The sequence below is a fragment of the Camelina sativa genome, chromosome 4, assembly GCF_030686135.1.
Source record: "Camelina sativa cultivar CO46 ecotype springtype chromosome 4, ASM3068613v1".
Lineage (NCBI taxonomy): Eukaryota > Viridiplantae > Streptophyta > Magnoliopsida > Brassicales > Brassicaceae > Camelina > Camelina sativa.
The window spans coordinates 26,300,384-26,321,156 of NC_141883.1; the positions used below are offsets into that span (position 1 = coordinate 26,300,384).

The window sequence follows — 20,773 nt, forward strand, 5'->3', positions numbered from 1 at the left end:
AAGATGGTCACCAGTACAAATTGATTCAACATTAGATAATTGACTAATGTTATTGGGTTGTGTAGCACGTGTACGTACTACTTTGCACATGTAAAATGGATGTTGACTTTACGTAAACTCGTACCATTCTCTTTAAGTGCTCCCCAAGTTCATAGAAAAAACAATAGTCATCCTCTTATAATCATAACATTGATTATTTTAATTTGAATTGTTGATTATTTTAATTTGAATTACGTATCTGACTGGGTCTAGCAAACAGATCATAGCTCGTAACGCAAAAATATAAGCCCATAAATTAAAGAACTTGTACTTCGTTATTTTACCGCATGAGGCCCAAATCAGGTCCAGGGTGTCGATTGTACAATTTAAAAGAACAGGGGCTCTTATGCATATAATTTGTTGCTTAAAGGAGTTAAATGTTAGGCTCGAATCTGTGAGACCTTCAGGAAGAGGAAGCAATGGCAGCCATGGGAGCAGGAGGACCAGACCACCTCTTCAACCTAAGAAACAATTTCTATTTAGGAGCTTATCAAACAGCGATTAACAACAGCGAGATCCCTAACCTCTCTCCGGAAGATGCCGTCGAACGGGATTGCTTCGTCTTCCGCTCATACATCGCTCTCGGTAGCTATCAGGTTTCTCCATTGATTCACCTCCTCGATAATAATGTCTTCTTCTTCTTAAGATTCGATTTCGTTTTGTTTGAATCTGTTATTTGAAATTTTTGTTGCTGTAAAAAAGCTTGTCATCAGTGAGATCGATGAATCAGCCGCTACTCCACTACAAGCAGTCAAACTCCTCGCTATGTATCTATCGAGTCCTCAAAATAAGGTAACTCAGCTTTTGATTTGTACATGTTATTTCTAGTAGAAATTAGTGTCAAAGAGATTCGAATCCTGATATGGAACGGTTGTTGTTCTTGTTGGTTTAGGAATCAACAGTTTCGAGATTGAGAGAATGGTTAGCAGATTCAACAATAGGAAACAATGATACATTAAGGTTGATTGCTGGTATTATATTCATTCATGAGGAAGATTAGCTTTGAAGCATATACTCATGCTGGAGGAACTATGGATTTGTAAGATTTTTTTTTCGAAATTCTTTGGTGGATTGTGATTATATTCTGGTCTGGTGAGAGTGGTTGTTATGTTTACACGTGCTCTTTGATTGTTTGTTTGTTTGTTGCTGCTTTCGTTTCTAGGTATGCCTTGAATGTTCAGATATTTATTAAGATGCATAGATCAGAGTATGCTGAGAAGCAGCTTAGAGTGATGCAACATATTGATGAAGACCACTGTCTCACTCAACTTGCTAGTGCGTGGTTGAACCTGGCACTGGTATAATGCTGGATTTTGATCATTGTGTTTTTCATAAAAAGCCTGTTTTTTTCCTTCTTATACTTGGACGATTTATGATTTCAGGGGGTTCGAAGATACAGGAAGCTTATCTCATTTTCGAGGCTTTCTCTGAGAAGTACCCGATGACATGCTTGATCTTGAATGGCAAAGCGGTTTGCTGTATGCAAATGGATAACTTTGATGAAGCTGAAACGCTACTGCTTGAAGCACTAAACAAGGTAACTATAATCAGACTTGCACACCTTCTTCACTGCACTTATATCTTGGCTTTTCTGTGTGTTGCCAAGTGTTTATACGAGTTGTGGTGATTGCACGATGCTAAAGACCCAGAAACTCTTGCAAACCTTGTTGTCTGCAGTCTTCATGTCGGAAAATCATCTTCACGCTAATTAAGGTAAATTTTCATCATCAGCTCGAGTATAAGGCTTCTTTTAGAACTCGCTAAAATTTATTTGAGAGTAATGGTATCCTTGATTCTTTCAAGAATATTGGTTAAGTCGCATTAGTTGAGTTCATTTGTATTCCCAAACCTTTTTGCAGCCAGCTGAAACTTTCACACCCCGAACACGTGTATCATCAGCCGAAGACAACTTCGAGAGAGCTGTTCTATCAGTTGCCTGAAGACTCTTCCATGGTTGAAGCTAAAAGAGTTGTGCAGGATCGGTTTGCTGTACCGCATTCTCTATTAGAGTATTAACCAAACAACCATACTGTCTATTCTTTTCATGATTTATTAACCAGATTTTGCCAGTGGATATGTTACAGTTACCATCTCATTACGTCTAATATAAAAATTCCACTTCTCGCACTGTCAATTTTGTTTGTCATTTACTTTCGAAGTTAACTGATCCAGATGTGTAACTTACCAAACCAAAGCCTTGAGGGGATCCACGTCCACGGCCAGTCTCACCATCTGAGGAATCGATGATTTGAATCCAAACTAAATATACCAAAACAACACAAAAGCTTCTCACTTGGCAAGAAAACTTAAAATTTGCAACTACTGATTTTCACTTCTTCACCAAGAACCAAGATTTTGAAAAATCTCAATCACAATAAAATATGTGATTGATATAGATTTTATTTGATTAATCAATAATCTCATATATAATCTCTATATATGGTTATGAATACTAAATAGCTGAATAATAAACTAGTACTCATAATCTTCTACTACTTTTACTACCATCTAGAGTCAAGACTCTAATAATCTCTATAGCTATCATCTACTAGGTGAAGGAGTCCTTGAAGAGTAAATTATCACAAGAAAATGCAGAAAGGTCAGTATGCAGAAACCAAGGGAGACGATCCATAGCCATTGCGATGAAGCTTCTGCCATCTCCATGCCGTCTCCAAACTCTCATGAAGATTTGTATGCTTGGCTGTCCAATTCAGCTCTTCTCTGATCTTGCTTGGATCGCTGTAAACCTCTGCGTAATCCCCTGCCCGTCTTTCCAAGTAATCGACTTTTATATCAACCCCTGTCGCCTTTTTACACGCTTCCACAAACTCCTTCACTGAGCTACCTGCTTGCACAACAATAACATCACATTTGTCTATAAATTTATTCATTCACTTCCCAAATTTTTTTGCATACAATCTGACTTTTTATACCTTTCCCAGTACCAACATTAAAGATCCCAACTTTGCGGGGTTTGGCCTTTTCAAGAGCTTTTACATGGGCATCAACCAAGTCCGTGACATCGATGTAATCACGAACGCAAGTCCCATCCACAGTCTTGTAGTCTGTTCCTTTAATCTGCAGATAAAAAACCAAATTAAACTTCAACAAAGATCTTTTGTAATGATGACACATAGCAAAGAGTGCGATAATTACCTGCAGCCCGGGAATGATGCCTCGTGCAGCATCAAAGCAAGCACCAGAGATACGCCCATGCTCTCTGAGTTCAGGTCTTGGAGCTTCACCCAGTCTTCCTTCAGGATCAGACCCAATCACATTGAAATATCTGAAAAAAAACTCAAACTTCAGGGGAAGAGAAAACAGCACACAGAGCCCTAAACACACACAAATTAACTAACAAACCTCAGGATCATAACGGCCATATTGGAATCTTTGGAAAAATCCAAGATGATATCTTCTGCCATCTTCTTAGCCTTTCCATAAGGATTGATTGGGACCTGAGGAGTTTCCTCTGTTATTGGCATCTTCTCAGGCTCTCCATACGTAGCACATGTGCTTGAATATATCAAAGTCTTCACACCGTGAGCAGCCATCGTCTCTAAAACTACCAACGTGTTTGATGTGATATTGTGATAATACCTGCAAATGACATAACATCAAGCTACCATATACATATATGATTCAGAACAAGTTTGACAGTAAAGGTAAAATCTTTTTTGAGAAGGATCAAGCTAGCTACTCACTTGAGAGGAAACTCTGTGCTTTCTCCAACATAAGCAACAGCGGCGAAATGCATCACAGCGTCAAATGCGTTTTCAGAAAATATTTTGTTAACCTGAAAACATTTCTTCCTTAGAAAACACACAAAAAAGAGTTTGCCAGTTGTTTTATTAGGGGTCTTATATGTAGAACTACAATGAATGATCATACCGCATTTGCATCTCCAAGATCAGCATAAATGAACTGAAGCCTTCCAGGTTCTGGAAACAGTTGTTGCAAAATCTTGACAGCAGCGAGGTTCCCTCGAGATAGGTTGTCCTACCAAAACATAAAAAAAAATTTACTTTTTAACTTGGATACAAAACGAGAAGCATGAAGCTATGTAATGTAAGGCAATGAAGATGCATGTGTACCACGATGGTGACTCGGTATGAATCTTTTAGAAGGCGTAAAGCTGCATGTGACCCGATATATCCTGCACCACCAGTGACTAGAACATGGATAACTCCTGGTTCATGTTGAGAGAACTGAAAGATGAAGAAAACATCATAACAACCACTCAAAACTTTATTACTTCAAAAATGAGAAAGTGTATATCAATAACATTATAGGTAGTAATGTACCACGCTTGGGGTGTTGAAGGTTGGAGATTGCTTGAGCAAGAGAATGCACATTGCTGTAAGTGTCATGGCCATCAGAATCTTCCCCATGTAATTGTTGTTCTTTTTTGGGTCTGCAAAATCCAATCCTACACTCCAAACATCACCAACACGTGTGAGTTTTGAATCCAAATTAGAAGCACAAAAAAAGAAGAAGCTTTTGACTTTGGACTGAAGCTAACAAGCTCCAAAAAACCTGGAACCTCTCTATCAACTTACCAACCACTGATGTCAACTACTTATAGACAAGAAGGCCAAAAAAGATGTGAAAAATCAGAGTTCTATTTTAGATGTGTACCTTCAAAAGACATAGATCTGTTTTGCCTCCCGATTCTTGGTCTGCCAAGATTCAGCATTTTGATTCTTAAAGTACACAGCCTAGTGTTCAGTTTCAGCTGCAAGATATTAAACAACTCCAATGCTTTAAAAACTCACATCTACAAAAACCTCGGTATTCTGCTAAATTCTTTGACTTTTAAAAACTTTGGGAATAATTATATATATATATATAAGAAAAAACTACTATTACTACATTACATATGCATATAATCACACCGACACATAATTTCACAAAAAAAAAAGCCGAACATTGTAGCCTGAAGATAAGGAAACACAGAAGAAAGCTCTAGTAAGCAAAAAATGTTGTAGAGACTGGATTTGAACAATAAGCAGAAACAGAAGAACAAGAAAGCTTAAAGGGTTACTTACAACAAAAACGACATTAATATCAAATTCAGAGCGAGAGAGAGAGAGAGACGAACCTGACAGAGGAGTTATAAAGACTCAAAATTTTCTCGTGGGTTGATCTTCAATGGTGAGAACTAAGAAAGATTCGATCTCAAATTCTAAGCAGAGACGGAGAGGAAAAACGTATAAATAAGGAAAGCAAATAGAGCGGTCTTGACGGTGAAAGACTGAGAGAGAGAGAGAGAGAGAGAGAGAGCGAAGAGCTATAAAGTTTGTAAGTAAATGACAACTTTATTAAATGAGGTGTTGTTTTGTTTATATAAAAAGAAGCAGCGAATGAGATTGCAACAGACAATATAAGGGGACGCGGTGATTGGAACGAGGGAGCCCCAGCATCTGTGCGTCCTCGACGAACTCTCTGCTGACATGTCGGTAAAAAGACTCTACGTGTCTTTCACTTCATGGCCAAAACTTTACGACCTCTTGACCACAAAACACCATTATTATGTACAAATTTATCGAAATTGTTACTATAATGATATGAAAAAACAAATATATGTAGGTGGTTGTTAGTATCGTTGCATGTGAAGTACTTTTATTCAATAAGTTATAAAATATTTGAAGTGATTGTCGTATAAAATGAGAAATTATGTTTAGTCAGAACTTTTGAAACATTTTCCAAAACTGAGTGTTATAGACTTATTATAGTTATACTAATTTGTATTTTATATTGTAAGCATAATTATTAATGATTCTAGGTGAATTGCATGACAAAATTAGAAAATCCAAAGTCAAAAGGATATCAATATAGTTTTATTTCTCAGTTAATATTTATCTCAATATATATATATATATATATATACAACAAACTTGATTACTGTTTTTTGTTTAATATAAAAAACGGAACTTTTAATATGGAAAAATAATTGACTAGACTAAACCATGTTGACTTCATTGCATTTAGACAAGTTTGCAGCTACATCTTGAACAAGCAAAGCAACCGACAGTACCCATGCACATTGACTTGTTAGATCTCGAGACCATATATTCCTCCCTTATATATTTCGATTCTTTATACATTTTATTAATTTATAATGATATTAATTTATTATAAATTAATAATTATTATTTTATAGTGTAAATAAATAATTATTAAATTATAGATATAATTTTAATAGTTTAACTTTTAAAAATTATGAATTGAGACAATTTTAACATTTCAGATATTCAAAATTTTATGGTTTTGGAATTGAATTTGTAATATTTAGATACAATAGACAAATTCACTTATACACATGACATACAAAAAAATTAAATTTATGAATAATAATATAGATTGTTATATTTTAATAGTCAACCAAACTATCGAAATGTAAATTACGGATATCTAGAAAAGAAACTTTTAAAAAAATATAGCTATCTTTATGACATGTTACAAAATATTTTATATCATTATAGTTTGAAAATACAGCATAAAAATTATTTTATAGATATGAGCTTTAGGAGAAACATACATTATTATATCAGTACACATATATATATATATATATATTTGTGTAAATTTACATGATTATTAATTTATGATATTATTGGGACCATATTTTACATGGGAATTTCAAAAAAAATTATTATCTTATTATCTTATCGAATTTTGTTATTTTTTACACTGGTCCGACTTGGGACTGACAAAATTTATTAATTTATAGTGTTTATTAATTTATAGAGTATTAATTTATAGAGGTTTTACTGTACATTCAATTCATTTATTAAACTAATTTCATATTAAAAAAAAAAAATTGAATTATACTAGCAAGTTGAAAAAGACCATATTTATTAAAAATGAAGTGAAGTGAACAACCATATTTGTGTTCTATTAAAAATGTGATACTAAAAAAAGTAAAATAAAAATGTGTTAAAAAAAATTATTTTTTTATGAAACAGCAAATTTAAACTTAAACCTTAAAAACTCTTCAGGTCTGTTATGGAGCAGGCCTAACGGGGCTGGGCCTTTCAAAACATCTCTGCCTTTCTTTTGGGCTCAAAATGAAAATGGATAGAAATTTTGAAATTGAAAAGTACACGTACCAATCTGTAAAAATAATAAAAGTAGTTGCAACAAAACGAAAATATCTAAAACATCCTATTAGATGGTTTTTGGGTGTCTCTCTGGTTCGCCAGTAAAATTATGACCGCAGACTTGAAAAAAAAAAAAAAAAAAATGGCGGCATCATCATCTCATCTCTTCTTCGCATTCCCTTCCTCGCGTCTCCATACACCTTCTCCAGCTGCACCAAACCGGAACCGAGTTCGTGTTCTTGCTAAATCATGCCCGGAGAATCAGACCTTCGATTCGGACAATTCAGATTCTTCCTCGGAGACTTCCAACAAAACCCAGGTTAATTGATCTAACTTGCCCTTACTTTGTGCAATATCCCGAGTTAGGGTTAAGGAGATTTGAATGTTCAGTTCACTAATTTGTATCAGCTGCAAAAATAAAAAATCAATTGATCGTTTCGACTCTGTTATGGTTTTAATTTGGTGACTGACTGACTACTAACTTACTTTATAGACAGCTACTTGATTTGTCACATTCTCTAGTTACTATTGTCCTAAGAGAAGAAAATTCAAGTCTTGGTCTTTAGTTCTGCTACAAATGTGTGTCTTTGTTACTGTTCACTGTAAATTTGGAGCTGAGCTAGTTTTTAGTTGTGTTTGGAAGTGCTTCCATTAGCTCTTAGTCTTAATTTCTGGTATTGAATTTAAAAAAGTGAAGTGGAGACTTGAATTGGCTTTGTGTTCTTGGCTGCAGCAGGGGGATCAGAAATCGGTGTCACGGAGACAGTGGATGACGGCATGTGTGTGCGGATCCGCAGCTTTAATTAGCAATGCTTATACCTTTGTCTCTGTGGAAAACGCAGCCGCTTTATACAAGAAACCAGGAGGTTCTTGCCGAAACTGTCAGGGCAGTGGTGCTGTTCTTTGTGAGTCTCACTCTTCTTTGTGTTTGTTTTCATGTTGTATTGATATAAGACCACAAGATCAAAGTGAAACTAAACATATTGAGCACCTTGCTGTGTTAGAGGTCACAATGATTCTGTGTTTCCATGAGCTTAGTACTGATGTCATGCTCATATGGTTATAACTGTATTTTCTTATGATATTAGGTGATATGTGTGGTGGTACAGGAAAATGGAAAGCTCTCAACCGGAAACGTGCCAAAGATGTATATGAGTTTACGGAATGTCCAAATTGTTACGGTTTGTGTCTCTTTCCTACTATATTTCTTTAGTTTGGTGACGCTTGGGACATTGGATTTCCCTGATTAACTGGTGGCTCCTATTGCAAATCAGGTCGGGGTAAGCTTGTTTGCCCGGTCTGTTTGGGTACAGGTTTACCAAACAACAAAGGTCTTCTTAGAAGGCCTGGTGCTCGCGAGCTACTCCAAAAGATGTACAACGGTCGGCTCCTTCCTGATTCATGAGCAGGTAGGTATAGGTCCATTTTATTATACTTTCACATGGAGATTATTGGTCTGCCTACGGATGAAAAGCTTGGTGAGGATATACTATACTAGCATAAACCACTATAGTTTTTCCTGTTTCTGATCCTTTCCATCTCTTGGACTTCGCACAGATTGTGTGACTGCAAATCTTGCTTTTAAGCACAGAGTCAATAGACATGATTACAGCAGCGGAAAAAAAACTTACACATTGAGGAAGCATGGAAAGTATAGAAGAATTTGAACAATTCAACATGTTTTTGTAATGTTGCTAGGTTTATGTTGTAAATTCGATAATCCTTAAACTTTCCTTCTCCCGCAGACCCTGATCACCAACATGAACCATAAACGAGTCCCTGAGCAAATCCTTAGGTATGAGCCGAAGAAAAATGTGAGTGTTAAGTGTATATGCATGATAAGGTCTCATGGCCTTACTAGTTACTACTTCTTCCGTCCTTTTTAGCCTCATGGCCCTCATCAATATTATATAATACGCACACTTAATTATGGATTTAGGCATATAAATTCGCACTCATTTGTACTTAATATTTATGGACCTCTAAATCTTCACATCTACTCCATCACAAAACAATGCCTTGGACACTCATCAGATTTTCTAGAACCATATCTGTTCCTTACATACCCATCATTTCATATTCAAAAACAATAAGTCTAGTTGGACTTAACAAGAAACAAACCAATGTTTAGAAAGAAAAACAAAAAAAATCAATTTCGCTAAGGTTCGGTAAGCATACAAATGTACAAAACAATAAATAGGATAGTGAAATGTGAATGTTAAGAATATGTTAAAATGTAAAAAATACAGCTGGTTTCGATATAATTAGACTAATTCAATGAGCTCTAACCAAGCTGCATGAGAGACACATGTTCATGTGCATGCCTCTATATTTATTATTAGTCAATTTTCATGTTTCTCCTTCTGTTTTCAACCAACTTTCATGTCAAACGTACTGTTATTTTTATTGGAAAAGTATGCATGCAACAGCCAACATGCGATACACATGCATTTGTAATTGTTAAATCAGTCCACTGATTTTCGAATTCAGTACATTCGATGTTTTATAAATATTGGCACCATTAAATTGCGTTTTGTACGTAGGTAAAATATTTTTAAAACAATTTAAAATTTCGTTAACTTGTGTGAAAAAAAAAAATACCAATGAAAAAATCTATACGCCTATATATACTCCTCACACTAAACCTCAGCTAGCTATTGCAACAGACAGAAGCAGATTAAAAAAAACAAAAACACTAAAATGGCTTCTTCAGTCATCACTATAGCCCTAACCCTAATCATGATCTTCAACCTCACGCCAAAAGCAACCGTTGCTCGTCGTCTCAGCGATCAGAAGCCGAGTGATGAAATGGTAGCCACCACCACCGACGAAGCGAACAACCTGCCGTTTCCACCAGGCTTGCCATTCAGCGGCGTTCCTCCGTTACCGTCACTTTTTCCGCCGTTTGTGCCTTCTCCATTCCCTGGAAACATCCCACGTTTACCGTTTCCGTTTCCGATGCCGTCATCACCTCCGGCGCCATCTATACCTGGCTTCCCTGGCTTTAGTTTTCCTCCCCTGCCGTTCCTCACGCCTCCACCTTCGTGAACGTATAGGTTAATTAACGCCGTTGTTATAATAAATAACTATCTCGTTTGAAATAAACTCATGGTAATATCGAAAAGGATCATGTGTACTCGATGATAGTAGTATAAAATATAAGTATTTTTATGAAAAATTAGTTAAGATATAGAGTATGTGTCGTGTCTGTATCACAATGTTGATCTAATTAATGAATAAAGACTTCGGTTTGATCAGTTTTAGCCCTGAATTAAGATCTTGGTTTAAATCGGAGATTTGGTTTGTCCGGTTACCTTTTACAGTTGAACCAGACAAAACCGAATTGGTACGGCCGGTCGCTACTTAGACGTTGAACAACAACAAAAGTTACAATATTGCAGTCAGAGACTCATATGAGCGAGAGAATATAAATATATAATGCATCGATTCGATGAAAAAAAAGCCTTTTTAAGGCACGGAAAAATTGGTGAGTTCTCTATCTACCATTGTCTCTCTGATAAGATCCAAGATGGATCAAATATTCAAAGGACAGAAATGGTAAAAGAAGAGACAAAAAGCTTGAGATGAGAAGATAATTTTAGAGAAAAAGAAACATTTCACTGTTGTGATCATAATCGATAACCTTCCCAGGTGGAAGAAACGATAGTTAAAATACAACTCAATCCTAAATAGTCTTTAAAACTAGAAATTAGGTCCATAAACGGTAAAGGCCAACTTGAGCCCATTATTCAATATCTTAAAAACATAATAAGTTCATAACACTCTCTCTTCTTCCTGACGAATATATTCTTCAAGTTCGGTTCAAGTCGAACTCAAAAGGTCTTCCTTTGATGGATCATGGATGCCAGTGCCATCGCACATTCATTCGTTTCCAACGAATCCTTCTCATTCTTATGGTTCCAATACTCCTCTAGGCGATGGTTCGGGTCAAGAGCCTCAGTGGCCTGGAGAGGTGAAGATGATAAACTTGTGTTAGAGAGACCATGTATCAAACAAAAGACGCTACAAGTCGATTCGATTAGTTACAAATTTACCTGAATTACAAACTTAGAGCGGAAACCGAACATTAGTAGCCCGTCGATGTTTTCCAATGTTTGAACATTTTGTCCTTGGCTGCTGCGTTCTGTTCTCTCTTTGTTAACCCTCTTCAACACCATTTCCCAGCATTTCTGAGCTGAGAGATTACAGAAGGTCTCTTCTTGAGATCCTTCCAAAGTAACCTGAAACGTTATTAACCAACAACAATATAATGTAACGCAAATTCCAAGCCTAGCGAACACAAACCAATAAGAATGAAGGGTTTAAGCCTTTACCCTGAATAGTGGACCATTAGATCCTGCATCTTCAATCTCAGACATGTAATAGCTTGTTCTCATTGGATCTTGCACGTTATAGAACTTTACCCGACTCTTAAACCCTGTACAAAATAAAGCACCACAAACTTAAGCTCTTTCGACTCATGCATGTGCATTATTATAAATGGTTTAGGGAGATGTGCATGCACCTTTTGGGAATATAGCATGCTTGCTACACCAAAGATTTCCTATAACCAAGGACCCGAGATCTATAGGCTGGACAGAGGGAGGAAGGTTCATCATGGAGGCATCATCACTGGTCTCTGAAGAAGCATTCAACTCCTCATCCAATTGCAAGTCAAGATTCAGATCAAAATCACGAATTCTATGTGGTTCTTCCTCAACGGTAACCGGACTAGATTCTTCCTTCTGAGAGCTCTCTGAAGAAGAAGCATCGAACTGAAACTCAAGATTGAGATCAAAATCACGTCTGATCTCTGGTTCTTCCTCAACGATAACTGGACCAGATTCTTCGATGAACTTAGAAGGCAATGTTATAATATCATATACTTCCAATGCTCTGGCCAATAAGCTTAACTCATCTACGGTGTAACGATAAAGGATGAAACGATCACGCTTTTCACATGAGCAAAGATCGTTCGCGTGTTTCGTGCAAGTGTATTCTCCTAGAGAGCACTTGGTGCAGCCGGAAGCAGTGAGATGCAAGTCACTTAAGCAAAAGACGCATTCCTTTTCACAGTCCAAATCAAACTCCTTCTTCATTTTTTGAAAGCTGAAACCATTTCCAAGAGCCTCAATTCTTCCTTCTTCTATACGCAACCGAGCCTCATCAATTGCCCTAGTAAGTTCACCGTTCTTCCCACAGAACCTCTTCCATCTTAAATACATTGTGTTTGCTTTACTAAGAGGTGTGATTTCACAAAGGAACTTAAAAGCTTCATAACCTGCTCCGAGGAGAAGCTTGTCATGGGATAGAGAAGTTTTCCTGGTCTCTTGGCTATAAAGTTCGATAGCATTCTGTCCGTAAGGCAACCAGTCAAGCGTAGCCAAATTCACCGCTTCAGCACAGTTGAACCCGCTGTTGAATCCGGAGTGATATGCCCTAGGGAATGTTACAATGAACTCCCCTTCTTCCTGAACCGCTCTGTAAACCGGAACTCCCTCAGATTTCAAGATGGAAGGAGAGAACTGAGTAACAAGTCCATGAAGTAGATCAGGTTGCTCATCAAACAAATCTGGTAGATGTCTTCTCATCACCTCCTCCAGCGCAGTTGCATGGTTTCCTGGAACTCCATACCATACTTTTGGAGAGCCAAAGTGATTATAGTTCACTGAATATAGGTGATGGTCCTCGACATGCTGTAACGATAAAAAATAACAAACATTTTTGGTGAAATTGAGAAAACCAAAAAAAAAAATGATTAGAGATCTGTGAGAGTGTGATCTTACCCAACAAAACGTCGAGAAACACATGCCAACATAGAGCCATGGCACGACAACACCTGAGATATCACAAGGCTCATACGAGAATAAAGAGCCAGGAAGACGAGGTAAGTTATTCAAGTTCCAACCAGAATGTAAGTATTGATCCACTTTAGTATCTTCAGTCAACATGTTGACTCCTTTGTAAAACCCACTTCCAAGCACCCGTCTCTCCAAGTCGGCTCCATAATAGACCTGCCAACCACAGGACATATAATGACAAACTGTTGACAAAAACAACTATATATGTGGTTTTTTTAGTTGTATTTAAGAAACGCTTTTAAGTTATTATATTTTAATTTTTAGTTATTGTCTTGGGCTTAATTTTTTTATATTTTTATAAAGTCGCATAAATCTTTTAAGAAACCGGCAAAATCTCTTAAATAGGCAAAATCTATTAAAATCTCATTTTTCCTATTTTTTAATGATATGATCTACTTATTTGTAGAATCATACATGAATCAAAAACCAAAAATATCTAGCCATTCAAGGGAAATGTAATGTACCTCGACTTCATCTGTTGGTTGCTCAATGATCCTCCAGTACTCTCCTTCGATTTCCTCAACAGATGGGGCCCATTCGGTATCTGCAGTATTGTCTTTTCTTTCGAAGTATGATTTCTTGAAAGATCGGGCATATTTCTCAAACTCCTTAAGAGTGAAATCTGAACCACAGTTGAAACCAAATTTCTCTTCTTCGATCTTCTCAGGAGAGGAAACGGAGCTAGAGACAGAGCCATGTATTTTCTTGGGTAAAGCCACACTCGGCTTTCTTCCTCGTTTACGTTTTCTTCCCTTAGGTTTCTCCTTCTTCTTCATGGCCTCTCTGTTCTGAAGCAGATCCACAATCTGAATACGGGTTGGGAACTTTGTATCCTCCCATAAAATTCTCTCCTTAAGCCGACAAGGAGGACACCAATTCGGAGGTGGTATGATTCGACAAATACCATGCGGTTCGGCTAAGGAACGTATCTTTTCAATGTAAGCAATTGTATCTTCAAACTCCTAATAACCACAATTCAGAATAAAAAATAAGGAAAGAACAAAACATCAACATAACCTCTGAAAACAAGATGGAGAACAATTAGTAGTACCTCTGATGAAGGGCGGAATATAAGAGCTTCATCAATGTCTGGCCTCTGAGCTTTAGATGGATCCCATCTAGCAAGAACCTACATTATGTCAAAAAATAGGTATTTGTAAGCCTTTATGGACTACATTGGATCGGTACAAAGTAAAGTTTACGCTCAGCCCCGAGAATCACTTTGGCCTTACCTTCCGATGACGGGGACTACTAGGAGGGTCTACATTAGTGTCCTTGTCCTGAAGGAAAAAAAAAGAAAAGGACATTAGTATGATTGAGAAAAACATCAAGAGAAAATTAAGATGCTAGGAGGAGTCTACACTTTGATATCAAAAAACCTCCGAATCGGATTTCTAATAAATCCAAATATGGTGATGGTAACATTAATATGCTTGAGAAAAAACATCAAGAGAAAATTAAGATGCTAGGAGGAGTCTACATTCTGATATCAAAAAACCTCCGAGTCGGATTTCTAATAAATCCAAATATGGTGATGGTAACATTAGTATGCTTGAGAAAAACATCAAGAGAAAATTAAGATGCTAGGAGGACGCTACACTCTGATATCAAAAAACTTTAGAGTCGGATTTCCAAGAAATCCAAATATGGTGATGATAACATTAGTATGCTTGAGAAAAACATCAAGAGAAAATTAAGATGCTAGGAGGACGCTACACTCTAATATCGAAAACTTCAGAGTTGGATTTCCAATAAATCCAAATAGCAAAAGTAAAGAAAGCAAAATGGTGATGGTGAAATTAGTATGCTTGAGAAAAACATCAAGAGAAAATTAAGATGCTAGGAGGAGGGTACACTCTGATATCGAAAAACCTCAGAGTCGGATTTCCAATAAATCCAAATAGCAAAAGTAAATGAAAGCAAAATGGTGATTGGTGAAATTAGTATGCTTGAGAAAAACATCAAGAGAAAATTAAGATGCTAGGAGGTAACACTCTGATATCAAAAATCCAAATAGCCAAAGCAAATGAAAGCAAAATGGTGTCGGGGAAATCAAGACTCATGAATCAACATTAGTAATTCAAATAAGTAACAGAGTACAACATTTAAGGCAAAAGTCATAATGCAAAACCTACTTTACATTTTCAATATTGTCAAATCAAGTATGTAAATATAGAGTAAGATCTGTAGCAATAACTATACCAAAATGATAATACTATATACATGATTCATCAATAAATCTTCCTCATAACTACGCGCAATTAATCAATGAGATCTTTAGAACTACGGGATTCGAATAATCCCATAGAACTACATAATTGATTGATAAATCGTCCTTCAAACTACACGATAAGTCGAAGAATCATTCTTAGAACTATGCGATTTTATCGATGAATCATCGAAAACATATAAAAGAACATCAAAAGCTTACCGCTTGGATCTGAGCAACAGTGAAAGGTTCCATTGAATTGAAACCCATCACTTCCTTCCACAAACCAAGGGGACCCTTATAAGAACCAAGAAGACAAAAGATGAGGTATCCAGAGGATCAGACAACCCTAACCCTAACCCTATATCCAATTAAAGTGGCCAGCAAATGGTTAAGCATATTTATAATAATAATAATAATAATAATAATAATAATAATAATAATAATAATAATAATAATAATAATAATAATTAAAAAAAATCTGAAGATATCATACCAATCAAAAGGACAGGTCAAAATCTCTTATCCCAATCCCAAACTGTGAGTCTGTGACCATAAAATAGCTTAGGCAAGTAAAAGAAAAATAAAATACCCCGAATTTGGAAAACTAATTGACCTATTAATGTAGTAAACTAGTATTGTTGTAAAGTAGTAATGAGTAAAGGAGACGTAATCCAGAACAAAAGCTAATCGATTAATTACCAGATAAAAATTTACCATAGAAAAAAAAAACATAGATGAGTTAAATAATCAAAAATGAGTTGTTAATAAAAGGTACAAAGACTATATGAGTTCAGTTCACCTACATAAACTTGTGCGGAAAGTGTCTTTAAAATTAAATCTCCCTGATTTATCGCACAACATATTCAAATATAATGAGCTCAATATTATTATTAAACACACTATAAAATTTGGATTTTTTTTTTTTAAGAGTATTCAGACAGAGACAGACAAATGAAGAAGATAGAAGCGAGACTGTGGGAAGAGGACGAGGAAGTTGGAGAACAAATAACCGCCAAAAACAAAAAAAAACCGTATGTACGATTCCTTTTAATTTTTAAGTCAAAGATACGACATAAACCCTCCACTTCTATGTTATTTACATTTTTGTGATATTATTTTCTTCTTTCTTCTTTTGTCCCGCTTCCGCAGATTTTGTATGACGGTTGATTTCTTCTTCTCTCTCTCTTCAACGCTTTCGCATTTCGTCTACACTCGTGGTCGTATTTTTGTATTTCGATATGTGTCAAATTTTTATTTTTGAGTGTTTCGACAATAGTCAGTGACTTAAACTGTTATTCTGGGTAACTGAGAGTTTTTATCGATGCTTTATGAATGATTGTCGTCGTTTTGATTTACATATAGTTACTCATTTGTTAGATCAATTTGATTTTTGGGTTATAATACATCACGAAAGACGAAAAGCTGCGCAGATTCATATAACGGCTGATTTATATTGTTTTGTGGCTAAATTATAATATTTTACGGAAGACGAAAGGTTTCATATGACGACTGATTTATATTGCTTTGCTGCTGAGTTATAATACTTCATAGAAGAAAAAAGGTTGTGTAGATTCATATGACAACTTATTTATACTGATTCGCAACTGAGTTATAATACTTCACGGAAGACGAAAGGTTGCGTAGATTCATATGACGGCTGATTTATATTGCTTCAAGGCTGAGTTACAATATTTCACGGAAGACAAAAAGTTGTGTAGATTCATATGACGACTAATTTATATTGCTTTGCAGCTGAGTTATAATACTTCACAGAAGACAAAATGTTGTGTAGCTTCATATGACGAATGGTTTATAATTCTTTACGGCTAAGTTATAATACTTCACAGAAGACGAAAGGTTGCGTAGATTCATATGACGACTGATTTATATTGCTTTGTGGTTGAGTTATAATACTTCACGGAAAATGAAAGGTTGCTGAAAAATACATATGACAGCTGCTTTATATTGCTTGCGGTTAACTTATTACAAGAAAGAAACTGAACGTATATATTGCTTCTCGGCTGAGTTAGTACAAGAAAGAAACTGAAAGTAAACAATTGTATTACAACAATACTACATCAGACAATTTTTGGCATCTATCTGCACAACTCTACACCCTATATTGTCGGTGTAAAATACATATTTGTGTTTTTTTATCTAATTACCGAAAACAATAATTACCGGAACCGGATCCATCACATATCATAATATGATGAACAAAAATGAAGAATAATGAGGAAGACGATGACGAATCATTTTTTAGTTGATGAAGTGGCAAGTAAGCCATCAAACTAACATGTAAATCAACCTAATTAAACCAGCCATCAAACAAAACTATAAGTCAGTCGCAACATGAATACTATTACAGTAATTAAAAAACGAAAAACGACTGCCAAATTCAGCCGTTTAATGTCGTAACTCAACTGAAAATCGTTAACTCTGCCGTATCATTTCATAAGTCGGTCGTAATTGCATGTTATTCTGGTAATTAATCTTTCGCTACTACCTCAGCCATAAAATGATCAAGTTTTTATTAACGAAAAACTGTCGTTAATACAGAAAGTAAAAGGCCACAAGCCCAACCTGCAGAGCCTTCTCAAAGTCCATCTGATCACAAGTCGTTATCTCCTCAATGTGGTCCTTCTCTGCATCAGAAACAGAGTGGTCCTTCTCCGTTACAGTGTCCTTCCCCTGAACATAGGCCGACAATATCACAGCCGATGCAGAGCATGACGACGGCTACTCCAACTAGCTGTTCACCCATAGTATTAGCTAATTGGTTCAATGGAATCTTGACTGAGGTGTGTGGCTAGATGTTAGACAAGTGGCAGCCGATCCTATACTCTTGTATTCTCTAGAATGTTCTCTTGGTTCTATATATGTAAGCCCTATGGGTTCATTGTAAGTTGGGAGACTGAGTTTAATAAGAAAAGTATTATTCAGTAAATTCCTCTATTACTCTTTTATTCACATGGTATCAGAGCTCTCTTAAACCTTAATCAGTGCTGTCATGGCAGAGCGTCCTGGTCCTTACCTGTTTCCGTCATCTCTCCATGTTGCTAGCTCAGTCACAATAAAACTGAGTGATAGCAACTATCTTCTCTGGAAAACCCAGTTTGAGTCCCTCCTTCGTTGTCAAAGACTTCTTGGTTCTGTCGATGGGTATGTCGCAAAACCTTCGGCGATTACAGTCACTAACGCCGTCGAAGCTCCAAATCTGGAGTATGAAGCTTGGATTTGTTTAGACGAGCTCATAAAGTCATGGATATTTGGTACTCTGTCTGAATAAGTGTTGGGGCTAGTTCATGCCCTGCCCACATCTCGAGATGTCTGGTTGTCTCTTGCCGGAAATTTCAACAAAAGTTCCGTCGCTCGCGAATTCGACCTCCGACGTCGGTTGCAGCTCCTGAATATCAAAGGCAAACCAGTCGATGAGAACATGAAGATTTTTACCTTTCTTAATGGGCTAAGCCGCGATTATGGTCCCACAGCCACAGTTTTTCAAAGTTCAATGTCTCGCACTCCGTCTCCAACGTTCAATGATGTCGTCTTACAAATCTCTGGTTTTGATTCGAAGCTGCAGTCTTATGAGACTCCACCTGAGGTATCACCCACATTGCTTTTCAAACTCAGAGAGGTGGTTATCATGGTCCTGGACAGAGAGGTCATGGAGGCCATCGTGGACGAGGAGGCTATTCCACCCGTGGTCGAGGATTCTCCCAACAAGTTAACTCCTCTGGTTGGAATCAGAATCAGTCTCGTAATTCTGCTAACCCTCGTCCTGTATGTCAAATTTGTGGTCGCACTGGTCATGTGGCTCTTAAGTGTTGGAATCGGTTTGATGCGTCATACCAAAGTGATGATGTTCCCCAAGCTCTTACCGCATTACAAGTCTCCGACAACAGTGGTCGTGAATGGCTGACTGACTCTGGAGCTACTGCTCACATCACTCTAACGATGGATTCTCTTCAATCTTTGACACCATACAATGGGGCTGAGAATGTGATGGTTGCTGATGGCACACATCAACCTATTACTCATGTTGGATCCGCTACTCTTGCCACAACCTCAGGTGGTATTCCTCTTTGTGATGTTCTTGTTTGTCCGTCAATGCACAAGTCCTTACTATCCGTTTCCAAGTTGTGTGATGACTACCCATGTGGTGTCTTCTTTGACTCTAATGATGTATATATCATTGATTTACACACTCAGAAGGTTGTGACAAGAGGGCCCCGTACTGAAGGGCTTTATGTGTTGAGGAATCCGGAGTTTGTAGCTTTTTATTCAAATCGACAAGTTGCTGCAAGTGACATGGTGTGGCATCAACATCTTGGTCATGCAAATCTCCAGGTTCTTCAACTTCTCCAAACCAGCAAGGCAATTTCCATCAATAAGAGCAGCACTACTTCCGTTTGTGAACCTTGCCAAATGGGAAAGAGTTGTCAACTTCCTTTTTATACTTCTACTTCAAATGTAATGAACCCTCTTGATCAACTACATTGTGATCTTTGGGGTCCTTCCCCGGTTATATCAATTTAGGGTTTTCGTTATTATGTTGTCTTTGTGGACGAGTTTTCTCGCTATTCATAGATTTTTCCTCTTAAAGCAAAGTCTGATTTTTGTGATGTGTTTATTGGTTTCCAAAAACAAGTTGAAAATCAGTTCAGTAGAAAGATAAAGGTTTTTCAAAGTGATGGTGGTGGTGAGTTTATAAGCGGTCGCTTTCGCACACACTTACAGAACCATGGTATTCGTCATCTCATCTCATGTCCAGCAACGTCCCAAAAAAATGGTATAGCCGAACGAAGACATCGATACTTAACTGAGCTCGGCTTGTCAATGTTGTTTCATAACAAAACACCTCTCAAGTATTGGGTTGAGGCGTTCTACTCAGCTAACTTTATCGGTAATATGCTTCTGTCTAAGGTTTTAAATCAGCAAAGTCCACATGAGAAGCTATTCAACAAGAAACCGGATTATTCTTTTCTCCGTGTATTTGGTGCTGAGGGTTATCCATGTCTTCGGCCGTTTACTCAGCACAAGTTTGAACCTCGTTCTCTCCAGTGCGTTTTTCTCGGATTATCACCCTCAATACAAGGGCAACAGGTGCCTATACCCGCCAACCGGTCGTGTCTACATTAATAGACATGTTATCTTTGATGAATCATGTTTTCCCTTTATGGACAAGTATAGGGAGCTTGTTACACAACATAAAACTGGTCTACGTGAGGCTTGGCAATCTGCTGACGCTCAGTTCTGCACATTGTCAATTATCTCACCACAATCTACAACTAGTTCTCCGAGTAGCGCGCTGTCTCCTGATTGTGTGGTGGAATATCCTCAAGATGACACACTATGTGCATCCCCGAGTCCTCCTCCTTCACCTTCTGATGATGACTCCACTCTCACCACAGAGGACATTCCTTCTTCTTCATCACCTGCTGCTGATGACAATACCATTACTACCACCTCAACTCACCCAATGACAACACGGTCTAGAGACGGCATTCGCAAACCAAATCCACGGTATGCTCTTGTGGCGAGTAAAACCATTCCTT

At 37.1% G+C, this 20,773-nt stretch overlaps 4 protein-coding genes and 1 pseudogene across 6 annotated transcripts; 3 read left to right on the plus strand and 2 right to left on the minus strand.

Annotated features, from left to right (window-relative positions):
* The first annotated feature begins 398 nt into the window (after positions 1-398).
* LOC104781883 (coatomer subunit epsilon-2-like) lies at positions 399-2,108 on the plus strand (annotated as a pseudogene). The gene is made up of 7 exons (XR_015597176.1): positions 399-635; positions 742-831; positions 932-1,078; positions 1,202-1,336; positions 1,420-1,576; positions 1,658-1,752; positions 1,899-2,108. The product of XR_015597176.1 is annotated as a coatomer subunit epsilon-2-like (transcript).
* Positions 2,109-2,392: 284 nt separating this feature from the next.
* On the minus strand, positions 2,393-5,397 carry LOC104781884 (putative UDP-arabinose 4-epimerase 2). Of its 2 annotated transcripts, none has more exons than XM_010506667.3 (10): positions 5,141-5,397; positions 4,678-4,774; positions 4,344-4,468; positions 4,134-4,247; positions 3,931-4,038; positions 3,744-3,835; positions 3,403-3,639; positions 3,196-3,325; positions 2,973-3,117; positions 2,393-2,884 (listed from the first exon to the last, which is right to left on the minus strand). In XM_010506667.3, the coding sequence occupies exons 2-10, from the start codon at positions 4,733-4,735 to the stop codon at positions 2,640-2,642; spliced, it is 1,254 nt and encodes a 417-aa protein (XP_010504969.2). In that variant the 5' UTR covers positions 4,736-4,774; positions 5,141-5,397; the 3' UTR covers positions 2,393-2,639. The 2 variants fall into 2 exon arrangements, with proteins under 2 accessions (XP_010504969.2, XP_087366925.1); XM_087510799.1 differs by lacking the exon at positions 5,141-5,397 and adding an exon at positions 4,917-4,970.
* Positions 5,398-7,200: 1,803 nt separating this feature from the next.
* LOC104781885 (protein PHOTOSYSTEM I ASSEMBLY 2, chloroplastic) lies at positions 7,201-8,886 on the plus strand. Its single transcript, XM_010506670.3, has 5 exons — positions 7,201-7,461; positions 7,876-8,047; positions 8,231-8,323; positions 8,417-8,551; positions 8,700-8,886. Exons 1-4 carry the CDS (start codon positions 7,252-7,254, stop codon positions 8,545-8,547), a joined length of 606 nt encoding a protein of 201 aa, XP_010504972.3. The 5' UTR covers positions 7,201-7,251; the 3' UTR covers positions 8,548-8,551; positions 8,700-8,886.
* Positions 8,887-9,779: 893 nt separating this feature from the next.
* LOC104781886 (uncharacterized) lies at positions 9,780-10,399 on the plus strand. Its single transcript, XM_010506671.3, has one exon. It carries the CDS (start codon positions 9,843-9,845, stop codon positions 10,188-10,190), a length of 348 nt encoding a protein of 115 aa, XP_010504973.1. The 5' UTR covers positions 9,780-9,842; the 3' UTR covers positions 10,191-10,399.
* A 339-nt stretch (positions 10,400-10,738) lies between these two features.
* On the minus strand, positions 10,739-15,594 carry LOC104784182 (lysine-specific demethylase JMJ15-like). Its single transcript, XM_087510800.1, has 9 exons — positions 15,435-15,594; positions 14,236-14,283; positions 14,055-14,132; positions 13,468-13,965; positions 12,929-13,156; positions 11,668-12,838; positions 11,477-11,580; positions 11,198-11,383; positions 10,739-11,107 (listed from the first exon to the last, which is right to left on the minus strand). Exons 1-9 carry the CDS (start codon positions 15,480-15,482, stop codon positions 10,976-10,978), a joined length of 2,493 nt encoding a protein of 830 aa, XP_087366926.1. The 5' UTR covers positions 15,483-15,594; the 3' UTR covers positions 10,739-10,975.
* Positions 15,595-20,773: the final 5,179 nt, after the last annotated feature.

What these genes read in the sequence shown, in the direction of transcription:
- LOC104781884 (XM_010506667.3), bottom strand. Translation starts at nt 4,735, where the DNA reads ATGCTGAATCTTGGCAGACCAAGAATCGGGAGGCAAAACAGATCTATG. An exon ending in AGCACAGAGTTTCCTCTCAA is followed by an intron (nt 3,640 to 3,743) that starts GTGAGTAGCTAG and finishes TGTCATTTGCAG; the next exon opens with GTATTATCACAATATCACAT. An exon ending in TAATGTTGGTACTGGGAAAG is followed by an intron (nt 2,885 to 2,972) that starts GTATAAAAAGTC and finishes TTGTGCAAGCAG; the next exon opens with GTAGCTCAGTGAAGGAGTTT.
- LOC104781885 (XM_010506670.3), top strand. Translation starts at nt 7,252, where the DNA reads ATGACCGCAGACTTGAAAAAAAAAAAAAAAAAAATGGCGGCATCATCA. An exon ending in GGGCAGTGGTGCTGTTCTTT is followed by an intron (nt 8,048 to 8,230) that starts GTGAGTCTCACT and finishes TTATGATATTAG; the next exon opens with GTGATATGTGTGGTGGTACA. An exon ending in GGAATGTCCAAATTGTTACG is followed by an intron (nt 8,324 to 8,416) that starts GTTTGTGTCTCT and finishes ATTGCAAATCAG; the next exon opens with GTCGGGGTAAGCTTGTTTGC.
- LOC104781886 (XM_010506671.3), top strand. Translation starts at nt 9,843, where the DNA reads ATGGCTTCTTCAGTCATCACTATAGCCCTAACCCTAATCATGATCTTC.
- LOC104784182 (XM_087510800.1), bottom strand. Translation starts at nt 15,482, where the DNA reads ATGGGTTTCAATTCAATGGAACCTTTCACTGTTGCTCAGATCCAAGCG. An exon ending in GTAGTCCCCGTCATCGGAAG is followed by an intron (nt 14,133 to 14,235) that starts GTAAGGCCAAAG and finishes GACATAATGTAG; the next exon opens with GTTCTTGCTAGATGGGATCC. An exon ending in GCATGCTATATTCCCAAAAG is followed by an intron (nt 11,581 to 11,667) that starts GTGCATGCACAT and finishes TATTTTGTACAG; the next exon opens with GGTTTAAGAGTCGGGTAAAG.